The following is a 15,328-nucleotide window of genomic DNA, read 5'->3' as shown; positions in this document are numbered from 1 at the left end:
TCAGTGATCAACAAGAATTGTCTTAGAATGGCCAGGTGGTGCTACTGGCTGCTCTCGTCAGAGGCACGGTGGCAGTAAATAGTGAACAGAGGACAATGAAACAAATATTTTTATTTTTAATACTGTTTTATTTTCTTTAAATGAAGCCGTTGAAACGTATGATTTTGTTAATGCTATTTTTGTCAATATTTGTGACAATATATGCACTCTTGGCTTATATAATCATGGTCAGAAACAAAAGTAGAGCAGGGAGCGGATGTTTTTTTCTTATTCACTGTGAAGTCTCTTAAAGACTGTGTGCCTTTAATCCAAGTAACTTTTTGTATGGTTCAACAGGAGTTGACCAGTTACCTGCAGAAGCATGATGAGGTCCTGACAGAACTGGAGAAAGCAACTAAACGCCTAAAAAAGCTGGAAATGGTTTATAAGGAGTTCGAACTGCAGAAGGTTTGCTACCTGCCCCTCAACACCTTTCTGCTGAAACCCATCCAGAGGCTGATGCACTACAAGTTGATCCTGGGGAGACTTTGCAAGTACTACACAACAGAGCACCGGGACTTTGCAGATTGCCGGAGTGAGTGAGCACTCAGCTCTATATCCACTCCGTGTACCTACAAAATTTTGCCTGTACCATGTGGGAGACAACAGGCATTACCTCTGCAAACTCACTGAATGCTTTTTCTCCCTCCATTCTCTCTGACTCTTGCATGCAGCTCTGCAAAATACACAGGAACTTTGATTTAGATTGCTGAAAACACAACTGTTTAGTGAATGCTGTAGTTTAAATATCCTGGAAAAAACCCCAGAATATACCAAGTAGAAGAGCAGGAAACTAGCTTAATTAAAGAAAAAAATGTTTAGCTTATGTTTTAAAATTAACTTTGGTTTTTGGTACTAGGTCTCACTACTGTCCTACCGTGTTCTGGTGCAGGGCTCCAGAACTTTCTGCAATAGATAGAAAATTGCCTTAACTGCTAGTTTGGAAAATGCAAAAGATAACTTAGCTGTACACTGTTCCCTTGGCACAGAATGAATGCTTTTTCTGGCATTCCAGAAAGTGATTTTCTTAAGGTAATCTTGATGGATCTTAATGTTTCAGCCAAAGCTGGAAAATTTGTCCTTTTCTTGTCCCCTTTTTTAGCGGGGGAAAAAGTAGGTTTTTAGGAGCTCTTCATTTCATCATTTATAAGCAAAAATGTGACAAAAAAATAATTTTTTTGTAGTGTCAAAAGCTTATATAGTAAATTCCGTTCATTTATGAAGTAATCCTTGGCAGAAGTAGTTGGCTCTAATTTTTTAATTTACTTTTGGCTACATGGTAAATACACTTTTTATATGTGCAAAATCTGAGGTACGCAGTAATCTCCAAAAGCACAGGAAGTGCTGTGGATTTGCTTGCTAGTCTCCGTTTTGCCCCAGGGTAGCTACAAAATACGCTTTAAGAAGTTGGCAGTTGGACGGGGTGATCGTTGTAGGTCCCTTTCAACGGAACTATTCTATTCTGAGTCTGGTTATAGATTTCATATTCAGTTTTCCAGGGATGAAATTGGTGGCCTGGATTTGGCCGCTTGGTTCTGATCTCCTCGGTGCCGTTTTCCTTACAGATGCGCTGAAGGAAGTCACAGAAATGATGTCTCAGCTGCAGCACAGTCTCATCCGCCTGGAGAATTTCCAGAAGCTGACAGAGCTGCAGCATGACTTGATTGGTATAGATAATCTCACAGCACCCGGGAGGGTAAGTACTTTTGTTTAGTTTTTAGAGCCTTTACTGGTTTTATTGCCCAGGAAGTGCTGTTCAACCATGTATTTGACACCGCTGCCTCTGTGTGTTAGGGAACGACTATAAGGGTTTTGTCTTCATAGTAGGTCCCATGGAGGTCTTGGTGTCCTAGGGAATAGATCAAAAATGCTTCTGCTTAGACTCTGGCTACAGTGTTGTGTTTCCAGTACAGCAGATCCTGGGTATGCTGGGGTGTGGCACTCTGTGTCTGAGCAGGAAGCCGTTTGTCATGTTCTCCATAGGAAACACACTACCAGCTCCGCTTATGTCGATCTGATCCAATCCCTGTCTGTGAACTGAGACCACACGGAGAATGTAGCGATGGCGAGAGCCACGTCACTGGGCCAGACTGGTCTCGGTGACTCTCTTTTTCTGGGATTTTGTTTAGTTCCTGCTTGGTTTTTTGTTCTTTGTTTTTGATAGATATACTGAGCATAAGTACAGGAGCATCGTGTATGCTTTTGGGATGCTATGGCAATCACTGCAGTGGGATGTAAGTGTGACAGGTGAACTGCTGGTGTCTGACAGGAACTCTGCTCCTTTTCCTTCTCTTGCTTCATTGATTTAAGTGCTGGTTGCAGCCAGGAGCTGATTCATGTCACAAACCGGAAGGAAAGGTGTCATCTGGCATGTAACAAATCTGTTCGCAGTCATTGCTGGGTACCAGTCAACATCTGGATGAAACTCTGGGATGAAAACGAACCACTGAAATTCTCTGTGTTTTGGGAAAGATCAAGCTCTGCCTAACTTTCTATTTTCTGCTGCAGGAATTTATCCGGGAAGGTTGCTTGTACAAGCTCACTAAGAAGGGTTTACAGCAGCGGATGTTCTTTCTGGTGGGTGTTGCTTCCGGTTTTCATAAACCCAAAGTCTTCAAGATAAAGTTGTCATGATAGTGTGTTTTCACGTGCTTGTGATGAAAACAGGGAGTCGTAACTGAAAACTCACTCTGAGGGGTTTTTAGAGAGTGACTGTGACAATACTGACTGTTCATCTTGTTTCCCTAATGGCACATAGATGTAACAGAATTTTACAAAGCAATTGCCTCTCTTATAAGTAAAGAGTGGCTTTAAGGAAAGTAGGCCAAATTGACGGAGAAATGGCATTTGTTCCTGCATCTACGGCGGCCTTTTAACAATAGACTTTTAAAAAGATGTCAAAAAAATACTTGGCCCTACCTGCTGTCTTCAGAATATTGATCGTATTCTTCCTGCCTCTTTCAGTTCTCAGATATGTTACTGTACACAAGCAAAGGGGTTACAGGGACAAATCAGTTCAAAATTCACGGACACCTTCCTCTGCATGGCATGTTGGTAAGTGGTTTCTGCCGCCCAGCGCTCAGGAAATAACTTTGCCTTAAGGCAGGTTGAGGCATTCCTTCAGAGCAGGAGGACTGAAGCCGCCAGCTGCTCCCAGGCCATGCTGCTGGCTGTGGACTGGACCTTTGCATGCCCCAGCCTGTGTGTCTCTTGCAGACACAAGATTTGTCTGAAGATGGTAAGCTTGTTCCTTCCCTGCAGTAGCAGAGCAGCTGGAGTACACCCTTTTGACCGCTTGTTTTCACGCCGCTTTGAGATGCTGATCTGGAAATAGGGATTTATCCTGACACCTTTCCCCTGTGCACACTCCTAGGCGTATAACCAGTCCTTTTGCCTCCCCACCCCCCTGTTCTAATGGGACTGTTCTTTCTGTGTTTGATTTGCAGCTGATAGTGCTCGACCCACCGGTAAGTAGTAAGCCGAATCCTGCTCAGAACCCTCATTTTTGTGCGCTGTTGGATGTGGTGCTGTGCTACTAGAGATGCGGCAGTAGAAACACACAATGTAGATTTTTCATATAGAGCCAGAATAGACTTGAAGTAGGTGCTATTCAGAAAAGAGTAGGTGTTTTGCACTTACTGCAGCTGAGTTGTAATTGTATTTGACTCAAATTCCTAGCCAGCCAAGGAGGACAGTTTTAGAGTTTATCAGTCACTGAATAGTGATGAGAAAAACCTTTTCTTTTCCTGCAGGTGGAGGAGAGTGAGAATGAATGGGCCGTCCCACACTGCTTCACCATCTATTCAGCACAAAAAACCATCGTGGTGGCAGCAAGGTAACGTTTGTTTTCTTTGGGTGTCTGTAGGTTTGGTAGACACCTTCTCCAAAGAGTTACTCTTCAGTTGGTGCAGAGCCAGGGGGCTGTTCCCTGCATCCTCTGGAAAGCACGGCTTCAAAATGAACACGGGACACTTCACAACTCCTTTATCAGTGGTGTGTTTGGGGAAGGTTATTAAACACACAGCAGCAGCAATAACATTGCCATTGTGTTGTTTTTGAGTTAGGTGAGTTGCCAATGTCATCCTATAAAGGAGGAGGCAAACCAGAATCTAAACATACAAATATTTTAGGGACCCAAAAAGAATTAAAATCCAGAATATGCAAATGGATGTAAGGAGAGGAGGGTTCCTGCATGGATCTCATGGAGGAAGCTGGGAAGGGAGAGGAAAAATTAAAGGCTGGCTTGGAGAAAAAAAAATGATCCCTTTTCAGTGTAACTTGTCCCTGTGCAGAGAGTTTGGTGTCTCTCTTTACCTTCTGTCTGAAATATACTTAGGATGTCTATGGCACCTGTTCTCTCAGGATCAGCTTTAGGAGGTTTTGTCCCTCCGCAGGTCCCCTAAAAGGCATCTGGAGCTGGGTATGCCAAGAATGCAGGAGGGGAGCACTAAATCTCAACCTTAAATTTATCGGGTTTTTTACTGCTTGATGACCTGTCCTTGAATAATAACGAATACCCAGTATTTATAAATCAGGTATGTGGTGGCACAGGAGCCGATACTTCTGGTATGCAGAGGTATTCAGCAAGTAAAACTTGTTTAATTCCAGCCTAACACCTGAAAATGTCAATTATTTTTAAGAGTGACTGTTTCTTAGCAGCTGTGAATTAGAAAGTGCTTGAAAGGTTCTTAAACTTGGAAAAACAAATATAATTTTTACCTTGTAACTTAGAAATAGCTCAAAGGTTGTTGTTTTTCTTATGTTACCTCTCCCTACCTGTCAAAAAAAATAAATTGCTGCTGGGCTTAGACTACATGTGGAATTTTCAGTCTAAATTAAAAACTTTCAGAAGAATATAGATGGTTACCAAAACAAAAGGCCCCCCACACCCTCCCAAGAAAACACAAGGGCATGTAACCATATATAGTGCTGAAGACAACAATTATGCATACAGGGAATGTAGCCAGAGGTAAAAAAGAAATGCCGTGGCCACGTCTAAAGGAAAACCTGGTGCTGTTGCACACCGATGGATATATACACATATATGACCCTGTAATCGTGACTGAGCCACGTAACCCGTAATGGAAGCTCTGTGGGGTGAGAGTTCCTGCATTCTGTGATTTACTTGCTCAAGATGTAAGGCAAGTCCTGTGTCCCTGTTAAAAGATGTGCTGTCCTTCAGGTTGCCTTTTATCCTTTGAAAAAAATGGTTTCCAGTATGGTTATACCCCCCCATCTCCAGAAGGCTTTTTGTACTGAAAACATGATTTCTTGTTTGAAATAACCCATCAGCAGTGAAGCTCTAGTGATGGCCTAGACCGCGTAATTCCTCTTCTGAGTCTGATAGCTCCAGAGGGGGGTATTCTGTGGCCCTCTTGCTAGCTGTTCGTTCTCTTTGCTGGGAAGGTTATTTTACTTTTATTTCAAGGCTTGAAAGTAGAGGTGAAGGCTGTATGAGCTCAGCTTCTTCCTGTCTGGAAAGCTCATGCTTTGGAGGAATTTTTGTGTTATTTTTATTTATTTAATGGAAAGGGACTGTTCTGTGTACCAGGCAGGGACTGCCCTGGCTCCAGGCTGGTCTCCATTCACACCATTTGTCTTGCAGTACCCGCCTGGAGATGGGGAAGTGGATGGAAGACCTAAATGTGGCAATTGAAATGGCCAAGAAATCGGAGAAATCTGACGTGCTTCTGGAAAACTCAGTATGCAATCGCTCCAACAGTAAGTGTTTTCTGCCTTCTTGAAAAGCATCGGTTGTCGTGTCCATTTCATTTTTCCTATTATGAGTTTGATGACATAAATGGAGTATTTTTATAGTTCATATGATAGTAATGGAGAGTTAATTGTGCTTTGCTTTTGTTTTAATCGAAAGAAATATGCTTGTCTTCCTAGACTGATGTTCATGGTAACTTAAAATGCAGCAGAGATGCTCCAGTGGCAGAATTGTTAATTTTTTAAGATCCTTATTTATCTCTTACGTAGATTTTTCTCAGTTTAACCATGTAGTGTATTTTCTTGTCCAGAAATTTGGTGTCTTTGGAGATCAGCAAGCTCTTTTATAGCCCAGCATTCTTGTGCATGTCTCTGGTGGTGCTATGGACGTGCTGAAACATGTAGTATCCCTGCATGGAGCACTTCTTCCTGTTCCTCACTGCAAATCGACTGAAGATGAAGTATGGGGATTTTTGTTTGTTTGTTTTACACAGTATTGAGTCAGCTGCCCCAAACAGAGCTGGGTAACAAAAGCCAGAGCGATCTGCTCAGAGTGGCCTTTAGCTGCTGGGTAACAAATTCATATTGACATATTTTAAAACTGGACCATTGCAAGAGAAAAGTTTTCCTCAGGAATCCCTGCTTCTCTTGCTCTTTATGTCGCACGCTTTTCTTAAACCGCTGCCAAATTCTCCTCCCCCAGGATCCTCTGATGAGGTCTCTCTAGAACAGGAGTCCGAAGATGACATACACTCTTCTCATAGCTCCTTGGACAGGCAGAGCCACCACCGTGCCAACACAACCATGCACGTGTGCTGGTACCGCAACACGAGCGTCTCCATGACTGACCACAGTGTGGCTGTCGAGGTACCTGCAGGGCGCAGCTCTCATGTCTCACTCTGTCCGTCCTGGCTCGCTTGGCCTCCACTCCATCTCCCATTTCACCTTGGCAGCGTCTCTGTGTCCGCAGGAGAGCGTGGGCCATGAAAAGGCCGCTGCATGCTTGCCTCTCTCTGTGGATGCCTGCGTGTCTGTGTGCACGCACTCTGCTCCCCTTGCAGCAGGGCTTTGCTTTGGTGAAGGTGCTGCAGGAGAGAAATCTGAAAGGAAACCCAGGCTGTCCTAGGACTGAAGTGTTCCTTGGGGTTTTGTCAGCCTCACTGGAGGAGAAGTCCCTATCCGTGATATTTTCCTTCACAGACTGACTCTTCGATGCTGAGGTCTGGTTAGCTACTGTCCTGCACCTTGAGTTACAAGGAGTGCTTGGAGTTCAGTGGGAATATGGCTTCTCTGCCCTTCCCTCACTGGCAGGGGCGAGCAGCAAGCGTTAGGAAGTGCCATTTATCCAGCAGTGTTGTGTTATGCTGAACAGAGATTTATGACATGCCTGCTGAGCTGCCGTTACCTTGGGTCTTACCCCTCGGCGTGGCTTGATGCAGCACTGATGTCACATTTTGGTACCAAATCCTGCAGATTTCGAGACAGATGTCTGTTGAGCACTCCTTACACAGAGCACTGCTTGCACTGACGCTACCATTTCACTTTAGGCAGCAGTTTGGCAAGGTCAGTTGGATAGGACACCTTCCTGGAGGCTGGCATGCTTGGAAGACTTCCAGAAGTGGGAAGGACCCTAAATACCATGAAGAAAAAAAAGAAGTCACTAACTAGACAAACAGCAGTGGGGCAGGGTGCTGCGTCCATGTATTCGTACCTTCCCGTTCCCTGCCCCGCTGTTACGGCACTTTTTGTTTAATGGAAGGAGTTAAAAGTCAAGCACTGAAGCTCCTGGTTTTTCATGGTGTACAGAGTGTATCGATCACTTGGTAAAGGAAGGCTGATAGATGTTACCTTGGCTTAGGATCCCAGAAGTTGGGCACTTTAGCTGGCAAAGAAAGTGGTTGCTATTGGAGGTGACACGCCTTCCTTTCCCTGCTGATACCCTTGTGAAAGGTACCACCTCACTGTTCTGTACCCGGATAACGAGACTACCCTGCTACAGGCTCTGGGATTAAACGTGTGAGTTCTTGCAGCTCCCTCTCGCTTTCATCTGTTCCATGTTCTAATACCATCATTTTTTTCACAAGCCATTTTCCCTTAACAGACGCCTTTCTCGCATCACTTCTCTTATCCTAATGATCTGTTTTTCTCTCCCCCTTTTCTCTGCTCAGTTTTCTGCTCTCTTGCTGTTTCTCCAGAGCTTCCTCCTCGCTATTTGCTAGGCCAGGCCCAACGGCCCAACACAATCACCCATGTTTGTTGGTACCGGAACCAGAGCCTATCCCTGTCTGATTACCTGTGCATGATCCAGGTAAAAATGCCTCTCAAGTTCTGCGCTGGTGGGGAGGAGCCAAGGGATGCCAAGGAAAATGTAGTGCTGCTCACTCCGTAACTGCGTAGTGAGCCCACATGTGCTGGCGTGAGGATGCCCCAGCCAGCCGGTGGCAGAGTCATAACCTCCCCTTGTTGGTACAGAATTTCCTTCTGTTGACATTTCCCAAAGTGGTTCTCTGTGTAAATCTGCTGAGTATCCTGTCTTTTTCTCTAATTGCAAACTCCATTTGCTGTCATTCTGTGCCATAGGTTTCTTTATCGCACTGCACAAGCACTGGGTGACTGGCTCCAAGGTGGCAATGTTCACCTTCCCTGCAGCCTGCTCGCCATGCCGGCCTTGGCTTCATGTAGCTGCCACATGTAGCTTGTCCATGTAGCTCTGGCGTCCTGTTTCCTCTTCTGCTTTGTTTTCCTTCTCATGCAGTGTGTTCTACATGGGTTTTCTGCACGTAAGAAAGGGTGGCTGAAGGGATGGGCACCCTTGCAGCTGTTGCCATTCCCCTGACCGTAGGCTGCAAAGGAGAGTGGCCGCTGGAGGAATGAATCGGTCCAGCACCTTCCTGCATGCTGCCTGACATTGTGCCGAGATACGTCAAGTGCTTAAACCTAACTTGCTGTTGGTGGAGAGAAATCACTCGGTTTTTCATAGGAAGGTAGCTATGAGTTAGGGAACTGAAGACATGGCCACTCGATCACCATGTGAAAGATCTGGGAGGCCTTTTGCAACAGAGGAGCAAGTGCAGGAGCAGTGGTAGCCGGCAGCCCCAAGCCTTTTGTCTGCGGCAGCTGTCATCTTTTTCTGAAGGACAGCGACCTGTGGTTTCACGGTAGTTTTCTTTTCGTTCTGTGCTAGAACCAGCTCTCTGGATACTTGCTGAGGAAGTTCAAGAACAGCAACGGTTGGCAGAAACTGTGGGTCGTCTTCACCAACTTCTGCTTGTTCTTCTACAAAACACACCAGGTGAGCAAATGTGGCCGAGGGACAGTGTCGGGGAGAACCTGGAGGCCCTTGGCTTTCTGCTCTGGGTGTGGCTTACTGCTATTTGAAGGAGAGTAACAAGTGGAAGAGGAGGTAGTTCGTAACGAAGCTGGTCTCTGTAAGGCCACGGGCCCTTCTTGCCAAATTTAATTGGGATTTCCAGTTCTGTTAATGGTACTGACCATCTGTGGGTGAGAGGGGAAATGTCTTCTCATGTGGGGACTAATGGAGGTGAGGGGATCGGCAGCCTTTGGCCAGTCTCTGTCCGTTGCTCTCCCTGCTGGGATTCAGCACAAGTAAACAGGCATCCGAGATTTGTCTGCCCATGGTGCCTTTGGTGCCTGCTCTGTAACGAACCATGGGGCAGTGCAGCCTGTGCCTCTTCATCTTATTAACCCAATAAACTGTGTTTATTTTATTCAGGCTTCCTGCCTTGAGGGCACGTTTCTTGTGGGAGGGATATTTAACTTCTGTGTCGGATCTGTGCTTGGAGCTCCAGAGAGAGGGTGTGGAGGGGAAGGAGGGAGCCCAGGAGGCAGTGATGGGCAGGGGAATAGAAGCAACAGTGAACAGAGCAGGGGGAAGGTTTCATTGTAAGCTGTCGGAAGCCTCATGAAAGGTAAAGGCTGCTCCTCCTCCTGATCTCTCCTGACCAAAAATACAAAGAACTTACCTGTACAGTGCAAAAGAGTGAGCGTGATTGGAAGGTACTGTGTGGCAGGGGCTGCCTTGCGCTAAGGTTTGGGCTGTTGGGCTGTTCCAGGATGATTATCCCTTGGCCAGCCTCCCGCTGCTCGGCTATGCAGTCAGCTCCCCTGTGGAGGCAGACGGCATTCAGAAGGACTACGTCTTCAAGCTGCAGTTCAAGTCCCATGTGTATTTCTTCAGGGCTGAGAGCAAATACACCTTTGAGAGGTAATTTTCTGTTTGTCTGTCTTGGTATATAACAGGCTGTTAACTCACTGGGTGATCACCCAGAGTCCTCTCTTTCCTCCCAACTACCTTGTAGTCCGAGTGACCTCACAGCACATTCTCAGTAATAAAGTGCCCTTCCTCTCCCCACTGATGGTATTTGGAGACCCCTCCTCTGCCAGAACCGTACTCCTTGCAGAGGAGCGCTGGTGGTCGCATTTAGAGCTGTAGGCTTGCTTTGTCCCAGGAGCTAGGGCGCAGGGTGGGTGGAAGGACCATGAAACGTTCAGGCCCACTATGTCTTGGGAGCCAGATTTCTCGGTTAATGAGAGTTCTTATGTTAGCTGGTGAAAACACTTGCGTTGCCTCCTGCCATGCAGGGTAGCATTGGTTGTTTTGGAGTGTGGCCTTACTGAGGTGGTGTCACGTACTTCCCCCTTCCTTGGGCGAGCATCCCACACTTGTGAGCAACGTGTGTGTCGGCCACCCGAGATGGCAGTTGTGCTCTTTGATCCACTGGTCTCATGCAGGGATTTCAGGGAAAAAATATCTCATTCACAGTGGGTGTTTGTCTTGCTCTTTTGACTGTTGCTTTGCTTTCCTCCATTTGAGCAAGTCTGTTACACAATTTATGGTAAGAAAAGCAATCCATTGACTAGGGAATATCAGCCTGTCCTTCTTGGTAAACACTTCTTGTACACCTACAGGAGAATATGGTGTGCTCTCTGGAGCTCAAAGCTGTAGAGCTGTTATTTGGACAGGCAACCGTGTTCTGCAACGTTATTTACCACACCTCAAGCTATTCATCTGAAGAGCTTGTTTCCTAAAAGAATTGTAAAAGAAAGGTAGACGGTGGCTGTTCCGTGAGGTTTGGTGAAAGGGGTACAGCTCATAACTGATGGGCAAGATTATGCATCTGTGAGCAAGGGGTTGAGCGTTTCTCATGCCCTTTCTTGCCAGGTGGATGGAGGTAATCAAGAGAGCCACGAGCTCTCCAGCCAGGTCGAGCCTGCTGCTCCCAAAGGATGAGGACAGTCACACCGACTGAAGCAGGACAGAGCTGGGTCTGCTGTAAACATCAACAAAAGAGGCAGGTGGAAACAGGAGTCTCTGGAGTTGATCAAGCAAAGAACCAGGAAGCTCATTTCTACCTGGTATGGAGAGCGGGAGCAAGGGCATTGCAGACAGGGATCACATCCATTCCCAGTGGTATGGAAGCAGGTCAAGTCTCTTCCAGTTGAACCTACTTAGAGAGAACCTAACAACCACAGAGCTCCAGTGTGCACACATCGTGAAAGGATTATTGGTCCGGTTGTTACCTGTACAGTAACACCCTTGCCAGCCCTGAAGGGAAATGCCACCTTGTTTTCACATTTTGACTGGGTGGTCAGCACATATGGAAGAAAACCAGCAGCTGCCAGTGTGGTTGGTTCACAGTTGCTGGTGCCAGGGCTTGCTGGCTCCCAGAAGTTCCCTTCCCCTGATGCTTGGCATGGCTGGCTGTACACCAGCTGTCATGCTGCTGGTAAAGTCAGCCTGCTGGCACCATCGGACTAACAGGGGATCCACAGATGGATTGGCTTAAACATGGCTATTTTGAACAGAAGCTGCAGCTCTTAGAACAGCTCCGCTCTTCAGAAATGGCACTGGCAGCAGTTTTCCAGGGGAAGCAGGGAGACTGGACCTCTGCTAAGCTGCTGAGGTTTTGGTACGTTGTGGGCTGGTACGGGTAGGGTGTGTGGTTTTTCTTCTGAACTCTGCTATGGCGCATGCTGAGAGGTTCAATCGCTGTGCTCTCTTTCCACAGCTCCAGAGTTTCTCTATCCTGTAGCAGGCATTACTTAAGGCACGGGATGGCAAACACACCCTCCGCCCTGATGTGGGTGATGTTTTCAAAGCATTTAAGCAGTAAAGGAGAACAAGGTTCTCTGAAACTCACTGTTGCTTGTGCTTGTGTCACACACAGACTTCTGAAACTCCCTACGTTTACCTTTAAATTTGGGGTGGGATCCATCTTCTGTTCCACATGAAGGTGTAAGTCACTGGATTCCAGATTGAGCATTAGTGTCTGTGGACTCTATTAAATCTATGTATTAAATCTGAACTGTTTGCAGTTTGTTCTGGTTTTGTAAAGCTGTCGCCTTTGGTTGCCTCCACAAAAGGACTGAAATAAGCCAAGTGCCACAAGATCCTGTTGGAGGTGGCTTTGATAGGTGCTAGGGACTCTGCTTTTACATTAGCTAGAAAAGTCCTTGTATACTAGAAGAGGAAACAAAGAAGTGGTGTAGTGAAAGAAAAAGGAAAGTGTCGCATGTTGTGAGGATGGAGGAATGGGGAGATTCCGGTGACGACAGGAAGTGCAGAGGCCAGCGTGGGCCTTCTCCGAGGCTGTTCCAGGCTGTGATCTGAAACACGCACGGGATGAGGACTCCAGGGAAGGGGGTTCCAGAGGGATTTTCCAGACCGCTCACTTGGCATTTGCATCACAGAGAAGACTAGTGACAGCAGATCCAGCCTTCACTACCCCTGTCATAATGACCATTGCCCTATGTAAGTTAAATGTACTTAACTTATTAGTGTCATTTTTTTTTTAATTAACTGTCATAGGTGTATACATGTGGAGTGACTAGATATGTTGTAACGCAGCTGAATGTGATTGTTGAAAGTAAATAGCACCTTGGTATAAAACTCTCTCAGCCTCTTATTCCTGAGCCCACTACCCCCATCTGTGGCCATCCTGGGACGATGGACGGGCTCTGCACACAAGCATTGCTTTTCCTGAGACCTGAGAGAAGAGGTTTCACACTGCTGATATTAACAGGTCTTTGCAGTCAGTGGGTTTCCTGGGCAATACTGACCGTTCCTTTGTCACAGTCACAATACTGGAGTTGCTTAGCAGGAGCATTTTCCTCTTTCACGAGAACTTTCTGCAGGCTGGGGCCTGCGCATGTCGCAGGCCTGGGGCAGAGGCCCTGGGGTCCCCAAAAGCAAGCTGTGTGCCATGAAATCTGACCTCGCTCAGTGCCAGGAGAGGTGGATAGAAGAGCAGGAGAAATGTGTGTTTCTGTGAGCACAGGGTGAGAGGGTGCAGTGGTTTCTGCCTGGGGTAAAATGGCCTGGTGTTTTGGGTTTTTTTTAAACTAGCTGACAGAGACCACTTACTCTCCTAACATCAGTTAGACTTTGTCTAAACTACCTCTGTAACTCAGCCCTATGCGCTGAAGATCGAACTGACATGTGCTGGCTGTCACGGGAGCCAGGAGGAGCTGTGCAGGCCAGCCTCGCCCTCCGCAAGCCAGGGGGAGGCTTGGCTTTCGTGTGCTCCCTGCCCCTTGTTTTTCTGTCTCGTATCACGGGGAGCGCTGCTTTAGTCTGTAACACAGGGAAACAACATCTGCCATTTAGAAAAATGATCAAAGGGCACAGCCTAACGGTGTTAGTACATGACACCTAGGTACTTAGATTCCTCAGGCTCTTTGAACACTTATGCTCCATTTATCCTTCCATCAGGCAAGATGCAGTGAGCAAGAGTCCTTCCTTCAGATTTTTGGGTGGTTGAGAAGTAGATGATCCATGAATCACTTACAGGCTTAACCTGCAGCTCAGTATCTTCTGTCTGGAAGATGCAGGTGCTTCTTGTAGTCACTGAGGTGTGGTCCCTGGAATAGGAGCCTCTGGTTGACAGCTGACCAGAAACAGAGGACAGCAGGCACCGAAAGCCCCTTCTTGGCTGGAGAACACCAGGCTCACATGTCTGTGCGTTTAAAAGGCAGGAGCACAGGCTAGAAAAAGCCAGAAACTTCACTATTCCAGGCAAAACTGCTTACCTCTCACCTTGGCAAGCTTTTGAACTGATGAGGATTTCAGTGGCATATCAATTATGTGAAATGCTGTGTTGTATTTTAACTTTACCAGTGCCCTGCGGGAGTATTTTTTGTCTTTGCTACAATAATTGTGAGCAGGTTCCTTAACGAGTACTAGGAAAGAACAGGATGCAATTGGTCCTTAGCCATCAGTTTCTTGCTAGCAGGATGGATGTTGAGATGAACCCCTGCTCTTGAGACTTCATAGCTTAATGTCCACAGCCTCATTTCATTTCAAAAAGCCATCATTTCTGGTAAACACTGCCAGTTCTCCCTGCTTTCCCCTGCCCTTCGCTTAGTGTAACCGAGTCCTGCTTCATTGCTTAAGAAACCAGAGCAAGTAAGTGCAGTAGTTACTAGCATCAGTTTACTGCAACTTACTGGAGCTGTTCTGGGGACTGCTCCCTTTACCTCCCCCAGTCAGGACAGCAATGCCTATTACACCAGATCATTCCTCTCCCTCTTTCATGGTGGCTGCAGCCCTGCGGATCTGCTGCCATGGCAGCAGGGTACATGTACATGAGGTGTTCAGCCACCAGCTGTGCTCCCATCCCTGGGGTGCAAGTGGTTGTGAAGTCCAACAGTTGGGGAAACATTAATTGTCAGAGCTTTTATTTTATAAGGCAGACTTCATCACCCGCACAAAGCACAAGCTTCACCCCTCCACCGAGCGCTGCGTGCTCCCCACTTCAGCTGCGGATGAGAAAGGCTGTGCCATCAATCACTGCTGTCCTGCTACCAGGCTCTTAAGCGGAGGTGAGCGCAGGGACATGGCATTTAACAAAAGCCCCCAAAAAAGCACAGTCAGAAATACATTTGTCAGGCTCTTCTGGCTCCAAGGAGAAAACAGCTGAGACAGAACAGCACAGCTTGAGCACAGAGCTAGCTGTACCCTTTGCCTCTGTGGTTCTGCTTAGGCAAAGGACAGTTGTACCAAGGTTTTCAACATGGCTAACATGGCATTGCCAAATCATTTCTTCTGTAATTTTGGTCACACTCTTAAGGGGGGTTGTGGCTGGCAGGGCCCTTGGGCAGTCATCTGGTCCAGCCCCCTGGCTCAAGCAGGGCTGGTTGCCCAGGAGCATGACTAGATGGCTTCTGTTGATCTCCAAGGGTGGAGATGAGGCAGCCTGTGCCACTGCTCAGTCATCCTCACAACTGCAAAGGGAGAAGGATGAAGGCAGAGCGATCCTGTTGCCAGCTTTTGCAGTCAAACCTGAGTCTGAATACTACAGATCACTAACAGGCTCCAGCAAAAACTGCACCAAAGCATTCTCCAGAGCACAGCTACACTTGGCACACAGAGCGTGCTTCCCTGAGTAGCTGCAGAAAGGACTGCTGTAACGTGCCCTTCCCTAGTCCCTCCTTGCACCAAGAGTACTTACGTGGGTCAGGTTAGGAAGGGGCAAGGGAAGACCAAGGCAGCACGAAAGAAACATTGCTTGAACAAACACTTTCTTCCTAATAATACAAAGTTACACCAGCCTTGTTT

General features: G+C 46.8%; 1 protein-coding gene across 3 annotated transcripts in view; it reads left to right on the top strand.

Moving 5' to 3' along the window:
• Positions 1-11,021, top strand: part of FARP2 (FERM, ARH/RhoGEF and pleckstrin domain protein 2) — a 70,054-nt gene extending 59,033 nt beyond the window's left edge. For 2 of the 3 annotated variants that reach the window (XM_086467610.1, XM_086467612.1), the window contains exons 17-26: positions 337-574; positions 1,605-1,735; positions 2,548-2,616; positions 3,004-3,093; positions 3,792-3,874; positions 5,645-5,760; positions 6,455-6,618; positions 8,936-9,043; positions 9,825-9,976; positions 10,934-11,021. In XM_086467610.1, the coding sequence (XP_086323736.1) occupies positions 337-574; positions 1,605-1,735; positions 2,548-2,616; positions 3,004-3,093; positions 3,792-3,874; positions 5,645-5,760; positions 6,455-6,618; positions 8,936-9,043; positions 9,825-9,976; positions 10,934-11,021 (1,239 nt within the window). Of the gene's footprint in view, positions 1-336; positions 575-1,604; positions 1,736-2,547; positions 2,617-3,003; positions 3,094-3,485; positions 3,507-3,791; positions 3,875-5,644; positions 5,761-6,454; positions 6,619-8,935; positions 9,044-9,824; positions 9,977-10,933 lie in introns of all 3 variants that reach the window. The other variant, XM_086467611.1, reaches the window with a different exon arrangement.
• The last annotated feature ends 4,307 nt before the right edge of the window (positions 11,022-15,328 follow it).

This window comes from Leptosomus discolor, chromosome 7, assembly GCF_034619465.1.
Source record: "Leptosomus discolor isolate bLepDis1 chromosome 7, bLepDis1.hap2, whole genome shotgun sequence".
NCBI classification, from domain to species: Eukaryota; Metazoa; Chordata; class Aves; order Leptosomiformes; family Leptosomidae; genus Leptosomus; species Leptosomus discolor.
Note: the sequence above shows the minus strand (reverse complement) of the source record. Positions and strands in the feature narration are given on the sequence as shown.